Consider the following 16,447-nt stretch of genomic DNA (forward strand, 5'->3'; position numbering starts at 1 on the left):
AGGAAGGTGAACTGGAGCTAAATTCAACCTCACATTGATTCAACCCTTTACCTCGAGCAGTATTTGTATGATTTAGGAATATTTAGTTTCACTATGAAGTTTCTATAAATGTGATTTAAGAACTCTTATAATTTAAGAACACTGTATTAAAAAGTTAATAAATAAATGCTATGAAACATTGTGAAGATGGAAAAGAATGATGCACATGGAATTTATTTTCCGTTATTCTCCGTCTGTTGTTAGGAGAAACAAGGAGACAGCTTGGTTGTGTCGAATCACGGTTATGTCTAAAACTCATTTCACCAGTTTCCCAGTTAAAAATCAAGATCAGAAAGGAGTGCAAGAGCGAATGTAGAACTGGTGTTGACCTTGGCCTACAGTCCTTGTACAGGACAGACGGGCCTCGTGTAGCAGCTATGTCGGCTACTAACTGATATAGTAGTCATTGTTTACATTCTTTCATACACTTACACTGTCAGGCCTTGCACAGTACAAGGTCTCAGCGTCTGAGTCGGCTTTGGTTGGCCAGACCTTACGAGTGTTTGTGGATTCTGTTGAGTGGAGTGTATATCTGAGGAGATTCAACAACTTTTCAACCTGTTTCAGGTTATGTTGAAAACTTCTTTACAACATTGAATAAATGAGAGCTGTTTCAGATTTTTTACTGACCACAGAAGTTAACCTTTCATTGGTGCACTGACGTGTTCCAAACATTATCATTATTGCCAGAAAATCCAAGTTGTAGGGAGTGAGGCAGATGTAGCTGTAGCCTTTTTTTGTTCTCTTAGAACAAGCAGAGGTAGATGTAGCTGTAGCCTTTTTTTGTTCTCTTAGAACAAGCAGCCTATAAATTTCACTTAGTCCTAAGTAATTAAGAACTTTAGCGCTGCTTCCGGAGTGACAGGGTATTTAGGATGGGTAAGGTTAGAGGGTAGGGGCCGCCTCCTATCTAGATCCATGAGGTAGAATTTATGCTACTAATCTCGTCATGTCCCCCCCACAAGAAGGGGAGGCCAGCTCTGAACCAGCCTCATGGGGACAAAGCAGGCAGGGGTGGCACACCCTTGTTGAGGCTAGCAAGAACCTCTGTTAGGGAACAAACCCCACCAAACTCCCAACAGTCATCTCCCGCAGTAGACTAGACCTATCAACGACCCTTGCCCTTGTATCTCAGAATCTCGACATTTGCGGCTAGCGATGTGCCGCTCCTGGACATCCTTAAGGTTGCCCAAATTTAAGTGCCACATCGGTTTTTGCTGTGCCCAGTCGTAGGTTCAACTGGAGGGTATAAACCAGCCAGAAGCGATCCCTGATGGGTTATCCGTAGTAGCCTTAGTTACTCTGTAATTATTGTAGAAGATCTTCCCAAAACTTCAGTCACGTTGGCGTGTTGTGGTCTGTATAGACCAATAAGATGGGTGCATTTCTCTGTTTTTCTTATAATGTAATCACAACAGTCTCAAAATTTAGTTTTCTACATTCTGTTGATTTATCAGGTAATGCTTCGAACTGTCTCGATAAATGAACTGTGCAGTTTAATCTTTTCTAATGAAATCTAATTTTAGTGTGTTTACTCTTGTCAATTCCATTAAGGCCATCTTCTATAACAACAACAATGGCTGTATTAATTGCAGTAAATGACAATGAAATATAACTTGTTCTACAGCCCACCGAACGGTCTGAGGAGAATTGTTTTGATTCCGAGTACATTCCAGGACTGTATCTCCTTGAGTGTTATAATTGGTTGGAAAGATGTTTTCTGCATTTCGGCGTTGAATCCATCTAAATCCGGGATTTGTGTATTGTTCTTACTTAAGGGGGAAATTGACTTAAATTTTATTTAACGAAGCTTCTGCCAGTCTTGTCTTGAAGAAGAGATCACGTTGCACCTTTCTTATATAAGAAGGTTCGTCTATCTCCTTCTGTGACTGTTTCAATTGCCTGGCTATTTTATTTTAGGATAAAGGTAATGTGAATTATGATTTTCGTTAAAAACATTCCTAATATATTTGTCCTTTCCTGAATTACACGTTGTATACAGAGGTCGTTTGCAATTGAAATTTCCGGTTGTTTTTACCTTCTACAAGATCTGACGTCGCTTGATTACACTGACCTTCCTAGCTTGTAGTAGTCACTCTTTGCCATACTAACTCTTGTACCAGTAAAAGAGAGAGGGGCGGCTCAAAGAGAGAAGGTAGTCCGAATTTCACCCGGGGTGGTATTAAAAGTGTCCATTTATTTGTCTTTGTGCATCCTCAGTCTTTGTCTTCTCTCAGGATCCATTTTGAGTATTTGTGAATAAAGGGCTGAACACAACAACTATCGATTCACTTTGTTATTGGATGTTAACATGGGCTCCAATTTGAGATGTTACTGGTCATGAATTTTGTCTGCTTCTGAAAATACGTTTTCTCTTATGCTTCAGATAAGGCTGTGTTAGTAACAAGTTCCGGGAATGGAGTGAATGGTGTTAAGATGAATCCCAGGAATGGGAGTGAATTGTGTTAAGATGAATCCCAGAAATGGGAGTGAATGGTGTTAAGATGAGAAATGAGAGTGAATTTGTATGAAATTAATCCGGCACGTAGGGACCTAAATGAATGGGCTAGACAGCTTATAAATTAAAGTAGAGAGTTAAATCAAGCTCAGAGGTCAAAAACCGTAATTATTTAATGAATGGCTCGTAGTGAATGAAAATGAAATGGGTTTTCAATACTTAACTACAAATTAATATTGTATAAACTAATAGTTATAGAGTATATAATCGTAAAATTAAACTAAAACAATTTGTTGGGTAATAGAGAGGAGAAAGTATACAAAAGTCAAAGTCAAGGAATGTCTTTGACTTCCTACATGAGCCCTCCCTACTTTTAACCTGGGGACCAACGGCCTTAAGGTGACTTCCGAACCACCACCACCAACGGCCGGGCAGGCGGGCTGCTTGCAAGGACAGGATCGCTCAGCGGTCACCCATCCAAGCAGCAGCCACGCTCGACGTTGCTTGATTCTGTTATCTTGCGATAACCGCCGTACCCGCTACACTACGCCACTAACTGTGACAAATAGAGGGAGGTTAAAGAGTGTATAGTGTAAGTCTAGACTTGTCTACTTCATTCCGGTAATCCTCTGTTTCTTGGCTATGTGTAATTGCCCTGCCAAAAAGGTAGGAAAATGCTTTGCCCTCGTTGCCTCCTACAAACATGTCATACTCATGATTCATGAACTTCAGACAAAATATTTGCGATTATCTGCTACTACTGTCCCATCTGAAAGATTATTTTCCACTGCATGTTTTGTCAGAGTGTTCGTAAAAATAGATTTAAGCCAAAAACTTTAATCATATTTTGTTTAAACATAAAAACATGAAATAAACATTTATTTTGTCTTTATAGTTCACAAATGTATTATTTATTAACTGAATATTTGTTCAATTATGCATTTTGTCAACTTTGAAAATGTTTAATTACTTATTCCAAATTATGACTATCTCCTTAATTATTCTTTTAAATGTGTATATACTTGTCTAAAACCCTCCAATTAATACTTGTATATGAATACGAATACAGCTCTTGAATATTTTATTTGAATAATAGTCCAAACGAATGAATACTGTAGCTTTGAATTCGATTCTTCTAGAGAAATCGTACTAATTTCAAATTCGAACTCATTTTGAGGTTTTCGAATATGTGAATACCCGGCGCTGTATTCGAATACTAATCGATTATGTACTCGATTCTCCCATCACTACTGACTACAGTCAAGTAGTCTAATAGAGATAGGCCAAATCTTGACGTGTTCCAAAACAGAATACAGTTGTCATTCCGACCATAATCACGTAAGGCTTTATTATGTTCTCCGAGCGCTGTATAAATACATAAAGTTGTTTTTAAGCGAGTTTTTATGGCCAGAAGTGGTTTTTTATGTTTGCCTGGATTATAGTGATTAGCCTTGGCCATCAGGCAATCCGGGCTTGTCGGCGAAACGGTTATGTAAGTTTGATAATGGTAAGACGTCTCAAGGGTTTCTATTTATAGCCAGATGTTGGTGTAACTAATTCCTTGGTGCTATTCTTAGACTGCTTCTCACTCAAGTGTTACAATCCTGTGGTGTAGGCCACCGGTCGAGATAAGGCTCAAGGTCACTGTGTTACATCTGTGTTACATTTACATGAGTGACGACTTCATTTGTTCATGTTTTACTCAACGGAAAACACAGTTTCTGATAAAATGTGAAACGTCTTAAGTTACGTTTTCATGGGTCTGCTGAATTCATTTTGTTACAACAGAGCATTAAAAATAGTGTTTGTTACTGTGGCCAAAATTCATATTGAGATACTAAATTTGGTGGTGTGCATCCAATAAGATTTGTATGTGCAAAGAAGAATTCTTTCGTCCTAAAAGGAGGTAAAACAATATTGAGTTAAGATTGGTTTGGACGGAGCTCTATCTTCAACGGTTGGATTGTCTTTTTCGATTCTGAGCTCGGGATTGAAATTTAATGGAACGAATCCAAACTCAGAACCAAAGACAATCCAAATCCAAACCTGGCTCAACGAGGTTAACTCGAAGGCCAGTATACAGAGTTCACCAGTGTTCCGTTATGTCCTGTAGTAAATGGTAGTTTTTAAGTCTGGCCGTAAGATGTTTTGAAGGATAATATCCGACAGTTTATGAAGCAGCACCTCCAACTTTGTTGTTGCCTCAATTTTGATTTTTAATGCAATTTAACAAATCTTTTAATGCATGGCTTTTGGAAAGCAAGCATGAAATGACAACATATGGTGACAAAAGGGCCTTGGTTTCCATCTCACTTCTAGTTTGTCTTGTCAACTATACGTGGATGATATCTGTGGTAGAGCTAGTACAGTTCTAGGTCTCATTGCCAGATTGGCGAAGAGTGGGTTGTCTGCACGATCTCCCATCCTGCTGCACAAGTCCTTCGTACCTTAAGTCTTGGAATATGGCAGTGTAGTTTGGAGACCTCACCAGGATAACCATATAATTAAACTTCAGGGAATCCAACGGTGTTTAATCCGACTGTTAGGATCCCTGCTTGGCTATGTCCGACTGTTAGGACCCCTGCTTGGCTATGTCCGACTGTTAGGATCCCTGCTTGGCTATGTATTCTGGAAAGTGCCTGTTGATCAAGTGGAACTGGACTTCAGTCTTCAACCATTAGAAAACCTGACAGCTGTAGCAGATGTCCTATTTCTCTTCAGATTGGTTCGTGGAATTTTCAACTGTTCTGATCTTCTGCAGTTCATCGATTTTCATATATCTGGGTCAACAAGATCTACTGAAATATTGATAAGAAAAGCTTATCCCACTAATGATTTAAAAAACAGCACTTCCTCGTGTAGCAAGTCTTGGGAGTGACATTTCAGGATCGGTTGACTTTCATTACGACAGCCCGATAAATTGAGGAAGACGATGACACAAATCAACTTACTATCTCTGGGTTGAGGAATTTCTTTTCATCCCAATCTTGACCTCTTCCCCTCTGTATCCTCATTAGATGCTTGTATGTATTGTTGTATTCAATATTTAAATTTACGCTCAAGTCCTCCTTTCTCATTATTTACTATATTTTTCTTATACGTACGCTATATTTATTTAGGTTCATAATTATAACTATTATTGTATAATTTGTATTTATACTGATTGCATAATATGTTTTCTTAAAAAACATTGCCGTTGACAAAATAAATAAATGGGTCCCCTATTGTTTACAAAAAAGCTAGTACAAACATAACAGAATGGGAGATTGTTGCTTGTGCTGAATAGAATTTGGAGAGAACCTAAATCTAAACACTGTACAGGTGGGAAATGAATAATTAATCCGAGGGTGATCTATCTGACAGGGTAACATGCCGAGCTTGACATGATGTGAATAAGTAAATCATTTAGCTAGACATTATTACACTCGGTAATTATTAACAAAAACTATTCTGCAATACACGCAACTCAGAGTGCGATGATACACCCCGGTAACGTGCGGTGTACATGTAAAGTGGTATGTAACGTTGAGTAACACGTAAACTCGGGAAGAGATTCGTCTTGACGAGACTCTAGAGAGGTTTGTGGCTTCCATAAATTAGTCACAGCGAGGAATGAATAATGGTGAACATTTCTGTAAGCAGAACAGTTCGGAGAAGCGATGTCGCGTCGGCTGCCAACTGAGCGTTTCTGTGTTGTCATCCGCGTTTTCGGCCCAGACTGGTTCCCATGTGGTCTGTGACTGGCCACCGATGTGTCTCTGTCACTCTGTTTTCATCCACGTTTTCCTTTCTGACGTGGTCCTCGTGTGTCCTGTGACTGGCCACCGATGTGTCTCTGTCACTCTGTTTTCATCCACGTTTTCCTTTCTGACGTGGTCCCCGTGTGTCCTGTGACTGGCCACCGCTGTGTCTCTGTCACTCTGTTTTCGTCCGCGTTTTCCTTTCTGACGTGGTCCCCGTGTGTCCTGTGACTGGCCACCGATATGTATCTGTCACTTTTTTCATTCGCGTTTTCGGCTCAGACTAGTTCCTAAATGATCTGTGACTGGCCACCGATATGTTTCTGTCACTTTTTTTCATCCGCGTTTTCGGCTTAGAGTAATTCCCAAATGATCTGTGACTGGCCACCGATATGTATCTGTCACTTTTTTTCATTCGCGTTTTCGGCTCAGACTAGTTCCCAAATGATCTGTGACTGGCCACCGATATGTATCTGTCACTTTTTTCATTCGCGGTTTCGGCTCAGACTAGTTCCCAAATGATCTGTGACTGGTCACCGATGTATCTGTTACTTTTTTCATTCGCGTTTTCGGCTCAGACTAGTTCCCAAATGATCTGTGACTGGCCACCGATGTATCTGTCACTTTTTTCATTCGCGTTTTCGGCTCAGACTAGTTCCCAAATGATCTGTGACTGGCCACCGATGTATCTGTCACTTTTTTCATTCGCGGTTTCGGCTCAGACTAGTTCCCAAATGATCTGTGACTGGCCACCGATGTATCTGTCACTTTTTTCATTCGCGGTTTCGGCTCAGACTAGTTCCCAAATGATCTGTGACTGGCCACCGATGTATCTGTCACTTTTTTCATTCGCGTTTTCGGCTCAGACTAGTTCCCAAATGATCTGTGACTGGCCACCGATATGTATCTGTCACTTTTTTTCATTCGCGTTTTCGGCTCAGACTAGTTCCCAAATGATCTGTGACTGGCCACCGATGTTTCTGTCACTTTTTTTTCATCCGCGTTTTTCGGCTTAGACTAATTCCCAAATGATCTGTGACTGGCCACCGATATGTATCTGTCACTTTTTTTCATTCGCGTTTTCGGCTCAGACAAGTTCCCAAATGATCTGTGACTGGCCACCGATATGTATCTGTCACTTTTTTTCATTCGCGTTTTCGGCTCAGACTAGTTCCCAAATGATCTGTGACTGGCCACCGATATGTATCTGTCACTTTTTTTCATTCGCGTTTTCGGCTCAGATTAGTTCCCAAATGATCTGTGACTGGCCACCGATATGATCTGTCACTTTTTTCATTCGCGTTTTCGGCTCAGACTAGTTCCCAAATGATCTGTGACTGGCCACCGATATGTATCTGTCACTCTTTTTCATTCGCGTTTTCGGCTCAGACTAGTTCCCAAATGATCTGTGACAGGCCACCGATGTATCTGTCACTTTTTTCATTCGCGTTTTCGGCTCTGACTAGTTCCCAAATGATCTGTGACTGGCCACCGATGTATCTGTCACTTTTTTCATTCGCGTTTTCGGCTCAGACTAGTTCCCAAATGATCTGTGACTGGCCACCGATATGTATCTGTCACTTTTTTTCATCCGCGTTTTCGGCTTAGACTAGTTCCTAAATGATCTGTGACTGGCCACCGATATGTTTCTGTCACTTTTTTTCATCCGCGTTTTCGGCTTAGACCAATTCCCAAATGATCTGTGACTGGCCACCGATATGTATCTGTCACTTTTTTTCATTCGCGTTTTCGGCTCAGACTAGTTCCCAAATGATCTGTGACTGGCCACCGATGTATCTGTCACTTTTTTCATTCGCGTTTCGGCTCAGACTAGTTCCCAAATGATCTGTGACTGGCCACCGATATGTATCTGTCACTTTTTTTCATCCGCGTTTTCGGCTTAGACTAGTTCCTAAATGATCTGTGACTGGCCACCGATATGTTTCTGTCACTTTTTTTCATCCGCGTTTTCGGCTTAGACCAATTCCCAAATGATCTGTGACTGGCCACCGATATGTATCTGTCACTTTTTTTCATTCGCGTTTTCGGCTCAGACTAGTTCCCAAATGATCTGTGACTGGCCACCGATGTATCTGTCACTTTTTTCATTCGCGTTTTCGGCTCAGACTAGTTCCCAAATGATCTGTGACTGGCCACCGATATGTATCTGTCACTTTTTTTCATCCGCGTTTTCGGCTCAGACTAGTTCCCAAATGATCTGTGACTGACCACCGTTGGGTCACCGTGTTGTTAAAAGTGTTGTGTGACTGGCTACTGATGTATCTACGTCACTCACATCAGTGTTTTCGTAAGTATTGTCTCCCTGGCCACCGCCTCTGGCTGTCATCCACTGTCATCCATTGTCTCGCTTGTTTTCCATGATTTTCCACCAAACATGTGCAATGATATGCATTAACTTTATACAGGTTGTAATTGAAATACACCGACAAACTTCAGGAGGTTGGTGTTCCTGGGGTCAAAACAAACCAAATAGCATCGTTTTCTGTCTGTCCTTCTGTCTGTGTTTATTACCTTACTTGCTTTTTTAAATACTTATAAAATAATAATAAAAATACTTTAATTTTGTGAAACTTGGAAAATCTTGCAAATATGAGTAGGTTAAGAAAAATGCCACAACTGTTTTATCTCTTTAGCGATCAATAAATAAGGCACTGTTTGTTTAAGAATAACATTGATAAAACATTTTTATTCTAGTACATTTTTTACACAGGAAGAAGTTTTTAAGAAATTTATTATCAACAATTTAAAAAACGCCACCGTTTTGAATTTCGTTGACTAATAATGTTCAATTACTAGAATAGCATATGTTGAAAATTTTAACTTTCTACCTTTAATAGTTGTCTAGAAAAAAATACTTAAATGTTAAAAACACAAACAGACGGACAGACGGAAAAATGATGCATTTTAGGACACACATTTATAGGAACTTTATTGTTTGTTTGACCCCAGGAACAACCACGTGAAGTTTGTTGGTGTATTTCAGTTACACCATGTATAGATGGATGTAAATGTGTACTCCTTCGTAAGTCTTTTATAAATAGTACAAAGCGCTGTTGATAAACTTCTGTAAAACCTTGTTTGCATCGTTAGAGTAAAAGAGAAGTATTATGAAATTCCTGGATCTAAACACGCTTTCGTGATTGAGTCAGAGGTGGAGACGTGTGCCAGAACCAGCCCAAGTAAGCGGCTGCTGCAGCTTGACGGATGTGTCTGGCAAACTTTGCGGTCTTCGTTAATTTCAAATACACTGAAAGGAAGCAATGGGAGGCGTTTTGTGTTCTGATCTGGCTGTAACGTGTCTTCTGCGTTTTATGTGTGTTTGGATGAGAGGGCTGACAGAAAGAAAGAAAAACAGTGATGTAAAACTAGACAACTTGATTTAACTGTTTTGTTTGTATTTCAGATTTTGAGATTTTGTGAGCTTTATTTTTGGAGTTAAAATGACATACAGTACCCTATATAAAACATATTTTTTATAATTTATTTTTACTGAAAATATGTCAACGAGCGGACAGTTACGTATTGTGTTAATTTATTGCTCTCAGTATATTGATTTTTTTTACTTATTTTCCAATACAAAATTAGTTTCCTACGTGGGATATAGTTTCAGTAAAAATACAAAATTCAGTGTATGGCCTAATTTGTAACTTGTTTTTATTAAAAAGTTGCGTTTCTAATGGTACCTTTTAAACTCTTTTTGCCTCTAAAAAACTATATATTTACAGCTTTAGTTGCATATATACTTTTATTTTATAATAAAGTACCCTTTTTACAATATATATTTAATTTTACACTTACACTAAGGTATAAAACGGTATTTTTTACAACTTTATTTTTATTCCTACTAAAAAAATAAGAAAATCCCTTCTTGCCTAATATTCTACACATTTTGACTACTTGAAATTTACCCGCAACGTTTTATTGTTTACTGCTAAGAAGAGATCAAAGTAAACATTTTGCTAAAACTAATTTTCCCGGCTCTCTTTTTTATGACAACCAACATATAGTGAAATATAACAAACGTAAATGATATTACATGTTTTTAAAACCATTTTTATCTAGAAAAATAATATTAAACAGGTCTAGTGTTTTTTACGATTGTTCTTAAAAAAAGCTCGGATCACAATGTTCACCTTAACATGAGGTAAAAACCCCAAGGTAAAAAATATTACAAAGATATCTTAGTAGTTCTTTAGTAACAAGTACATGAGTGATAAAAGTCCAAACTTTCGGAAGATTGAATATAAAGTTAAATGCTACACTAATACAAACCATAAATCTACACATGCTGGTTTGTCTGGGCCTTCCTTTGCTTCGAAGACGTCCTACAACCGCCTTTCTGCTAGAATAGACTTGACGACTCTTCGTCTGTAGCTTTTTCAGTCATGCCTTGGTATGTTCTTTCGGCGCACCAACAAAGTTCACTTCTGGAACAATGCCCAGCTTTGACAAGACTTAACCTTGCAATGTTTTCCATATTGAAACAACCCAAAGCTTCAAAAACACCAAACACAAGTGTAATCCTCACGACAAATGTTTTCTTCGGTATGCGAGACCAAATCAATTTGTTCAGTTACTCGCCCGGGATTTGTGTGCCTCCGTGTTAACATTTCTTGAGGAATTCTAGAGACCTAGGCTTTGAAAATAGGCTTTATTTCATACACGACAGTAACAGGTATGTTACAATGTCCATCATGGTCATAACTTTCATGGTTTTGATTTCTGGAATTGTCGCTAAAACTAAACCACTAAAACTTTGTGCGCTGCTTTATAAAAGGTTGTGTAAAATGGAGTTAGATTGAACGGGTTTTAAGAAAATTTTCTTAAAATAAATGTAAAAAAGTTTGTGCAAAAAACAGAAATTTGACAATTTTCACCCGAGGGTCATACGACTCCCCTTAAGTCCAACAAAGTGACTAATATCGTACATACTCTTTTCGAATTAATGATGAAAGAATCGAATAGTATTCGAATACAGCCTAGTATTCACATATTCCAATACCTCAAAATGAATTGGAATACTTTTGAAATAAATACAGTTTCTCTGGAAGAATCGAATTCAAACCTATAATACTCATTCGTTTGTATTAAAATAAATTATTCAAGAGATGTATTCGTGTTTACACAAAACTTTTCATTGGAGAGTTTTATATAAATATTTATATTTTGAAATAAGTAATTAAAAATGTTCACACTTGACAAAATGTATAATTGTACAAATATTCAATTAATAAATACATTTGTAAACAATAAAGACAGCAAGAATGTTTATTTCATGTTGTATAAAAACAAAATATGTTTGAGATTAACTTATTTACATTCAAAGACATAAACCAATATTTAAAACTTTTATTTTTGTTAAAATAAAAATACAAGTTACAAAAATAACAGTTTTAAATATTGGTTTATGTACTTGAATGTAAATAAGTTAACAAGTAGCCAATGCAAGCTCCATCTTCAACATGATTAAGATTGTTGGCTTCAATCTATTTCAACGATTATTGGGGACAAAACCTGCAGTAGAAAGAATCTTTCAGACGGGTCTGAGTAGCAACTAGTAAACAAATATATTTTTTCTAGGAGGCACAAAAAGGCAAAGGATTTTCCTACCTTTTTGGCAGGGCAATCCCAAATAACCGAGAAACAATGGATTACGGAAAGGAAGTAAGACAAGTCTAGGCTTGTCAGTTAGAAATATTCAACGCCGGTAAAGTATTCGAATACAAGGGTGTTTTTGAATACACTGTATTCTATTCTCCCAATCGCCAATACGAATCCATCAGCTGTTGGTTGGTGGGGGAGGGGGGGGCACGCGAAGTGGCCGTTCCATTAATAATCAGCAGACAGACGCGAAATGGCAAGAAATACAAGACAAGGGTTGTGCAAAAAGTTGTCGGAATCATGAATGAAGAGGATTGCTAAAAATAACGAGAGTCACCCACTATAAAATAAATAACCAGTTTAGAGAGAGAGAGAGAGAGACCTTGATGCTGAAATGTCGGCAGGTGGCCTGGCTTGTAGGATGTGTCGTAGCTATTTATACCCTACCTGTTTCCCGTACTCTACCACCACCACCTGCACCTGCACCTTGCCGACTACCTGTTGGTCACAGCTTTGCAACAGTTTTCCAATTTTAGAAGAAGAGCAATTTACAAGTCAGTCATAACGTCATAATACAGTTTCTGTAGTTTGAAGGAAATGAGTCAAGTACATAGACGTCGCATATTTATTTAACAATGTCTTTTAAATAATCGTTTGTTTTGACAAATTAATGATATTATGAGATACAATTATGTATACAAATGTTAAGACTATTAATTATGATGTATTAACAAAATTGTTTTATTATAGTTTTGAAAAAATACATTCAATTCAATATACCTAAAGTTATTGCCTGAGCGTTAGACAAGGTTATTACTTAAGAGATTGAAAAAATTTCATTTCTGTCTACACACAGAATATATCGAGAAACTGTAGTCTTGAAATCATAAATGAACCTTCTTGAGGTGATAGAAACACATTTAATGGAGGAGCTACTCTGTTAGTTTGGTTGGTAAAACTTGATAATACTTTCTTGGTTGTACAGGGTAATACTTTCTTGGCTGTACCGGGTAATACTTTCTTGGTTGTACCGGGTAATACTTTCTTACTTTTTTGGCTGTACCGGGTAATACTTTCTTGGCTGTACCGGGTAATACTTTCTTGACGGTACCGGGTAATACTTTCTTGGCAGTACCGGGTAATACTTTCTTGGCTGTACCAGGTAATACTTGATAATTCTTTCTTGGTTGTACCAGGTAATCTTGATAATACTGTTTGGGTTTACCAGGTGATACTTGATAATACTTTCTTGGTTGTACCAGGTAGTATTTGATAATACTTTCTTTTTTTGTACCGGGTAGTACTTAATAATACTTTCTTGGTTGTACCGAGTAATACTTGATAATTATTTCTTGGTTGTACCAGGTGATACTTGATAATACTTTCTTTTTTGTACCGGGTAGTACTTGATAATACTTTCTTGGTAGTACCTGGTAATACTTTCATGGTAATACCTGGTAATACTTTTTTGGTAGTACTGAGTAATATTTGATAATACTTGATAATACTTTCATGGTAGTACTGGGTAATACTTGATAATACTTTCTTGGGTTGTACCGTATATTTGTTTCCAGGGTGTCTCAAACCACCTGTTCACTATTTATATAAGAAGAACTGTATGAGCTAAAGCTACTAAATAAAATGTAAATCCACTGAAAAGCTATCAGCTACCTGATAAAATCGGTTATAACTATTGTCATATTTCAGACACTGCGAAATTGATCTTAACTCAATATTTGAGTGGTATTAACTGTTTCTATTTACAAGTTGTTCCTGAAATAGCAGCTGTGATAGTTCGCTCATGGGTTTGAATCTCAAAAAGTTTAGAAGTAACCATAAATCAAGTAATATACAGGGTGAATATAACTAATGTAACGTATGTAATGTAAGTAGTGCACCTCTCTTGGTAGTGCCCAATTAGTGTCCATAACTGAAGAAGAAAAAGGACTTTTACACAGTCACATATGTTAGTTGAGGTGGCAACTGCCAAGTCCGGGGTAAATACTTAAGCTTCTGTGTATAAATAAGACAGTGATATTCTGTGATAGGGTGTTAAAGCAATTAACAAACTGTATCAATACTGGTACAAAATTATTTAGAGGTATAAAATGTTGTATAATTTGAACCACAAGCAAAAGAATATTTTACAAAAATGCACATACAAAGTAATATCTCAAAGATAAATCAGTGTGTATTAATGTAAACATTGATTAAAAAAAGAAACATATTAAACTGTTGGAAATTAAAATGTGTGCATTTTAATGATAACTGGGTTTTACTTCACCCAGCAAATTGACAGCTGATTATAAGTGAGATAGCTTTGGCAGAAAGTTTGACAACCAGACACCGATAACATACTTTCTCTTTGTAGAGCCGCACTTTCTATTGAACTTTGTGGAAAGTAAGTTGTTTGAACAGGGTATGTAAGTTATTCACAGTCGGAACTCAGATCTCGTTGTTTCTCCACAACAGTTTTGTTTCCACAAGTTCTTTAAGGTTTGAAGGTGAACTTTTATTTGATCTCTTAGATCAGTGTTGAAGTCTCTGAAACACAAAACCTCAAACCAACTTACATGTACTCGTAAACATTCATGTAAGTCACTCGTAGCCAATTTCTTGCAGTTACAGTCATATAGTATCTATAAGAAAATACTTCATTCTTTTGACACATTCAGGAAATTTTTCTGTACCGATGTAAAATAGTGAAACTCACATGACCTTTTTTGTCGATCTTAAATTTTGACAGGAAAACACTTTTATTTACGCTACTGTTGTAAATCTAGATTCCATAATTTGTAACTTTTTATAACAATGGTGTGTAAAACAATTTTACAGGATAATTCTAATCTCTGTGTAGGAAGAAATGTGCTTAAGATGTGTGTAACCTTTGTTTTCCTGTCAAAGAATACCGATGAATAATAGTGAAAGTCACATTACCTTTTTTGTCGATCTTAAATTTTGACAGGAAAACACAAAGGTTACACACATCTTAAGCACATTTCTTCCTACACAGAGATTAGAATTATCCTGTAAAATTGTTTTACACACCATTGTTATAAAAACTACAAATTATGGAATCTAGAATACAGCGGTAGGGTAAATAAAAGTGTTTTACTGCACAATTTTTTTATGGTGGAGTAACATTAAGCAATACTAAATTTGAAGAGTTGTAATTGTTCTTAATTTTTCCATGTTTAATTTCTCTTAATAGATTGGATTAAAAGGCGAGTATAAGAATTCCTAGTTCTCAGCATATCAACATGCTTATTGTGTACCCAAAGTGCTGCAGAAATTGAAGAAGGAGGCAATATCTGTGGGTTTTTGCCCAGGGACTTCTGCAAAAACATCTTCCACTTCAGTATCCTATTGACTTTTCCTCCAATAAATATTTTAGAAGCTCTCATACTTTTAAAAAGGTGCTTGGTCCAATTCATCTTATGTTATGGATATGTTGTACTCAGTATGTTTTGTACTTCAGCTTATTGCCCTGTAAGGGGTTCGAATTGTGGTTTGGACTGAGGATTTTCACATGCTAATAAATAATCAACAAGACCAAACCTTAAGTAATGTGATAAACTGCTAAAGCTAATGCTTCAGATGATCAGAAGAAACTTTTTGGTAATATTATGTGAAAATTATCCAGCTTGGTCACATTAACTGGCTGAGCATTAGCGAAGCCTATCACTCAAAGGCCGATAAACTTAATTTACTCTCTGCCTGTCTGTCCGTACAATATCTCCAAACGAACTGACCCAAAGGCTTGAAATGTTGCAAAAATCTTTATTTCTGGATGAGCAACATTGAGTTTGATGATGGTTCTGTCTTGCCATCATGGTTACTCATCAGACCAATGTAAATATGTTCAGCTATATCGAATGGAGTACATGCCTCATCATTGAACTCAATATTCCAAGTCTGTAGATCAGTTTGTTTTTGAGATATTATGTAGGCAGACAGACAGAAATAAAATTTTTCCTCCTCCACGAATAATAGGCTTCGCTAAAGCTCACCCAATGACCCAATTCATCGCTTATTGACATCTTGTGTAATTTTTAAAATAATTTTTTCTATGTTCCAGAAATGTTCCGACTACCGAGCGTCCTCGGTGCCGACTTTCGCCCGGACTGAACCACCCGACACGCAGGTAACAGAGATTGCCTCATTTATTCGAATGCGTGAAGATATTACTTATCAATACATCCAAGAGATGTATTACTCTAAATTTTTTTGTTAGTACCGCTCTGGTTTTGGGCACTATTGTTCCATGGTGTGTAACTGGGGTAGGTCAGCACACCATCAGCCACTGAGTTTATGTCTTTGAACTTTGTAAACATTGTTTACAACGACTTCCAAAGTCAGTGTAATGATGAACATGTTTGCCACAGAAATCATCCACGGTGGTTAACTCCACCATTATCTACCATTACTCAAGAACTCCAGCATTTCCTCTAAACCTTATGTACAAGGTATTAAAATTTTTGAAAATATTTAATTACTGTAGGTTGAGAATGAGGGCTTGGGGAATATTTATGGAAATAATGTCTAGGTTGTCAATTATCCCACTTTTGGAGGGAGTAACCCAACAGTT

General features: G+C 37.4%; 1 protein-coding gene across 1 annotated transcript in view; it reads left to right on the forward strand.

The window, feature by feature from the left end:
- LOC124367362 (receptor-type guanylate cyclase Gyc76C-like) overlaps positions 1-16,447 on the forward strand; it is a 331,079-nt gene that overhangs the window by 226,867 nt on the left and 87,765 nt on the right. The window contains exon 5 of the mRNA XM_046824122.1: positions 15,938-16,003. Coding sequence (XP_046680078.1) covers positions 15,938-16,003 — 66 coding nt within the window. The remainder of the gene's footprint in view (positions 1-15,937; positions 16,004-16,447) is intronic.

Source organism: Homalodisca vitripennis, chromosome 8, assembly GCF_021130785.1.
Source record: "Homalodisca vitripennis isolate AUS2020 chromosome 8, UT_GWSS_2.1, whole genome shotgun sequence".
Taxonomy (NCBI): Eukaryota; Metazoa; Arthropoda; class Insecta; order Hemiptera; family Cicadellidae; genus Homalodisca; species Homalodisca vitripennis.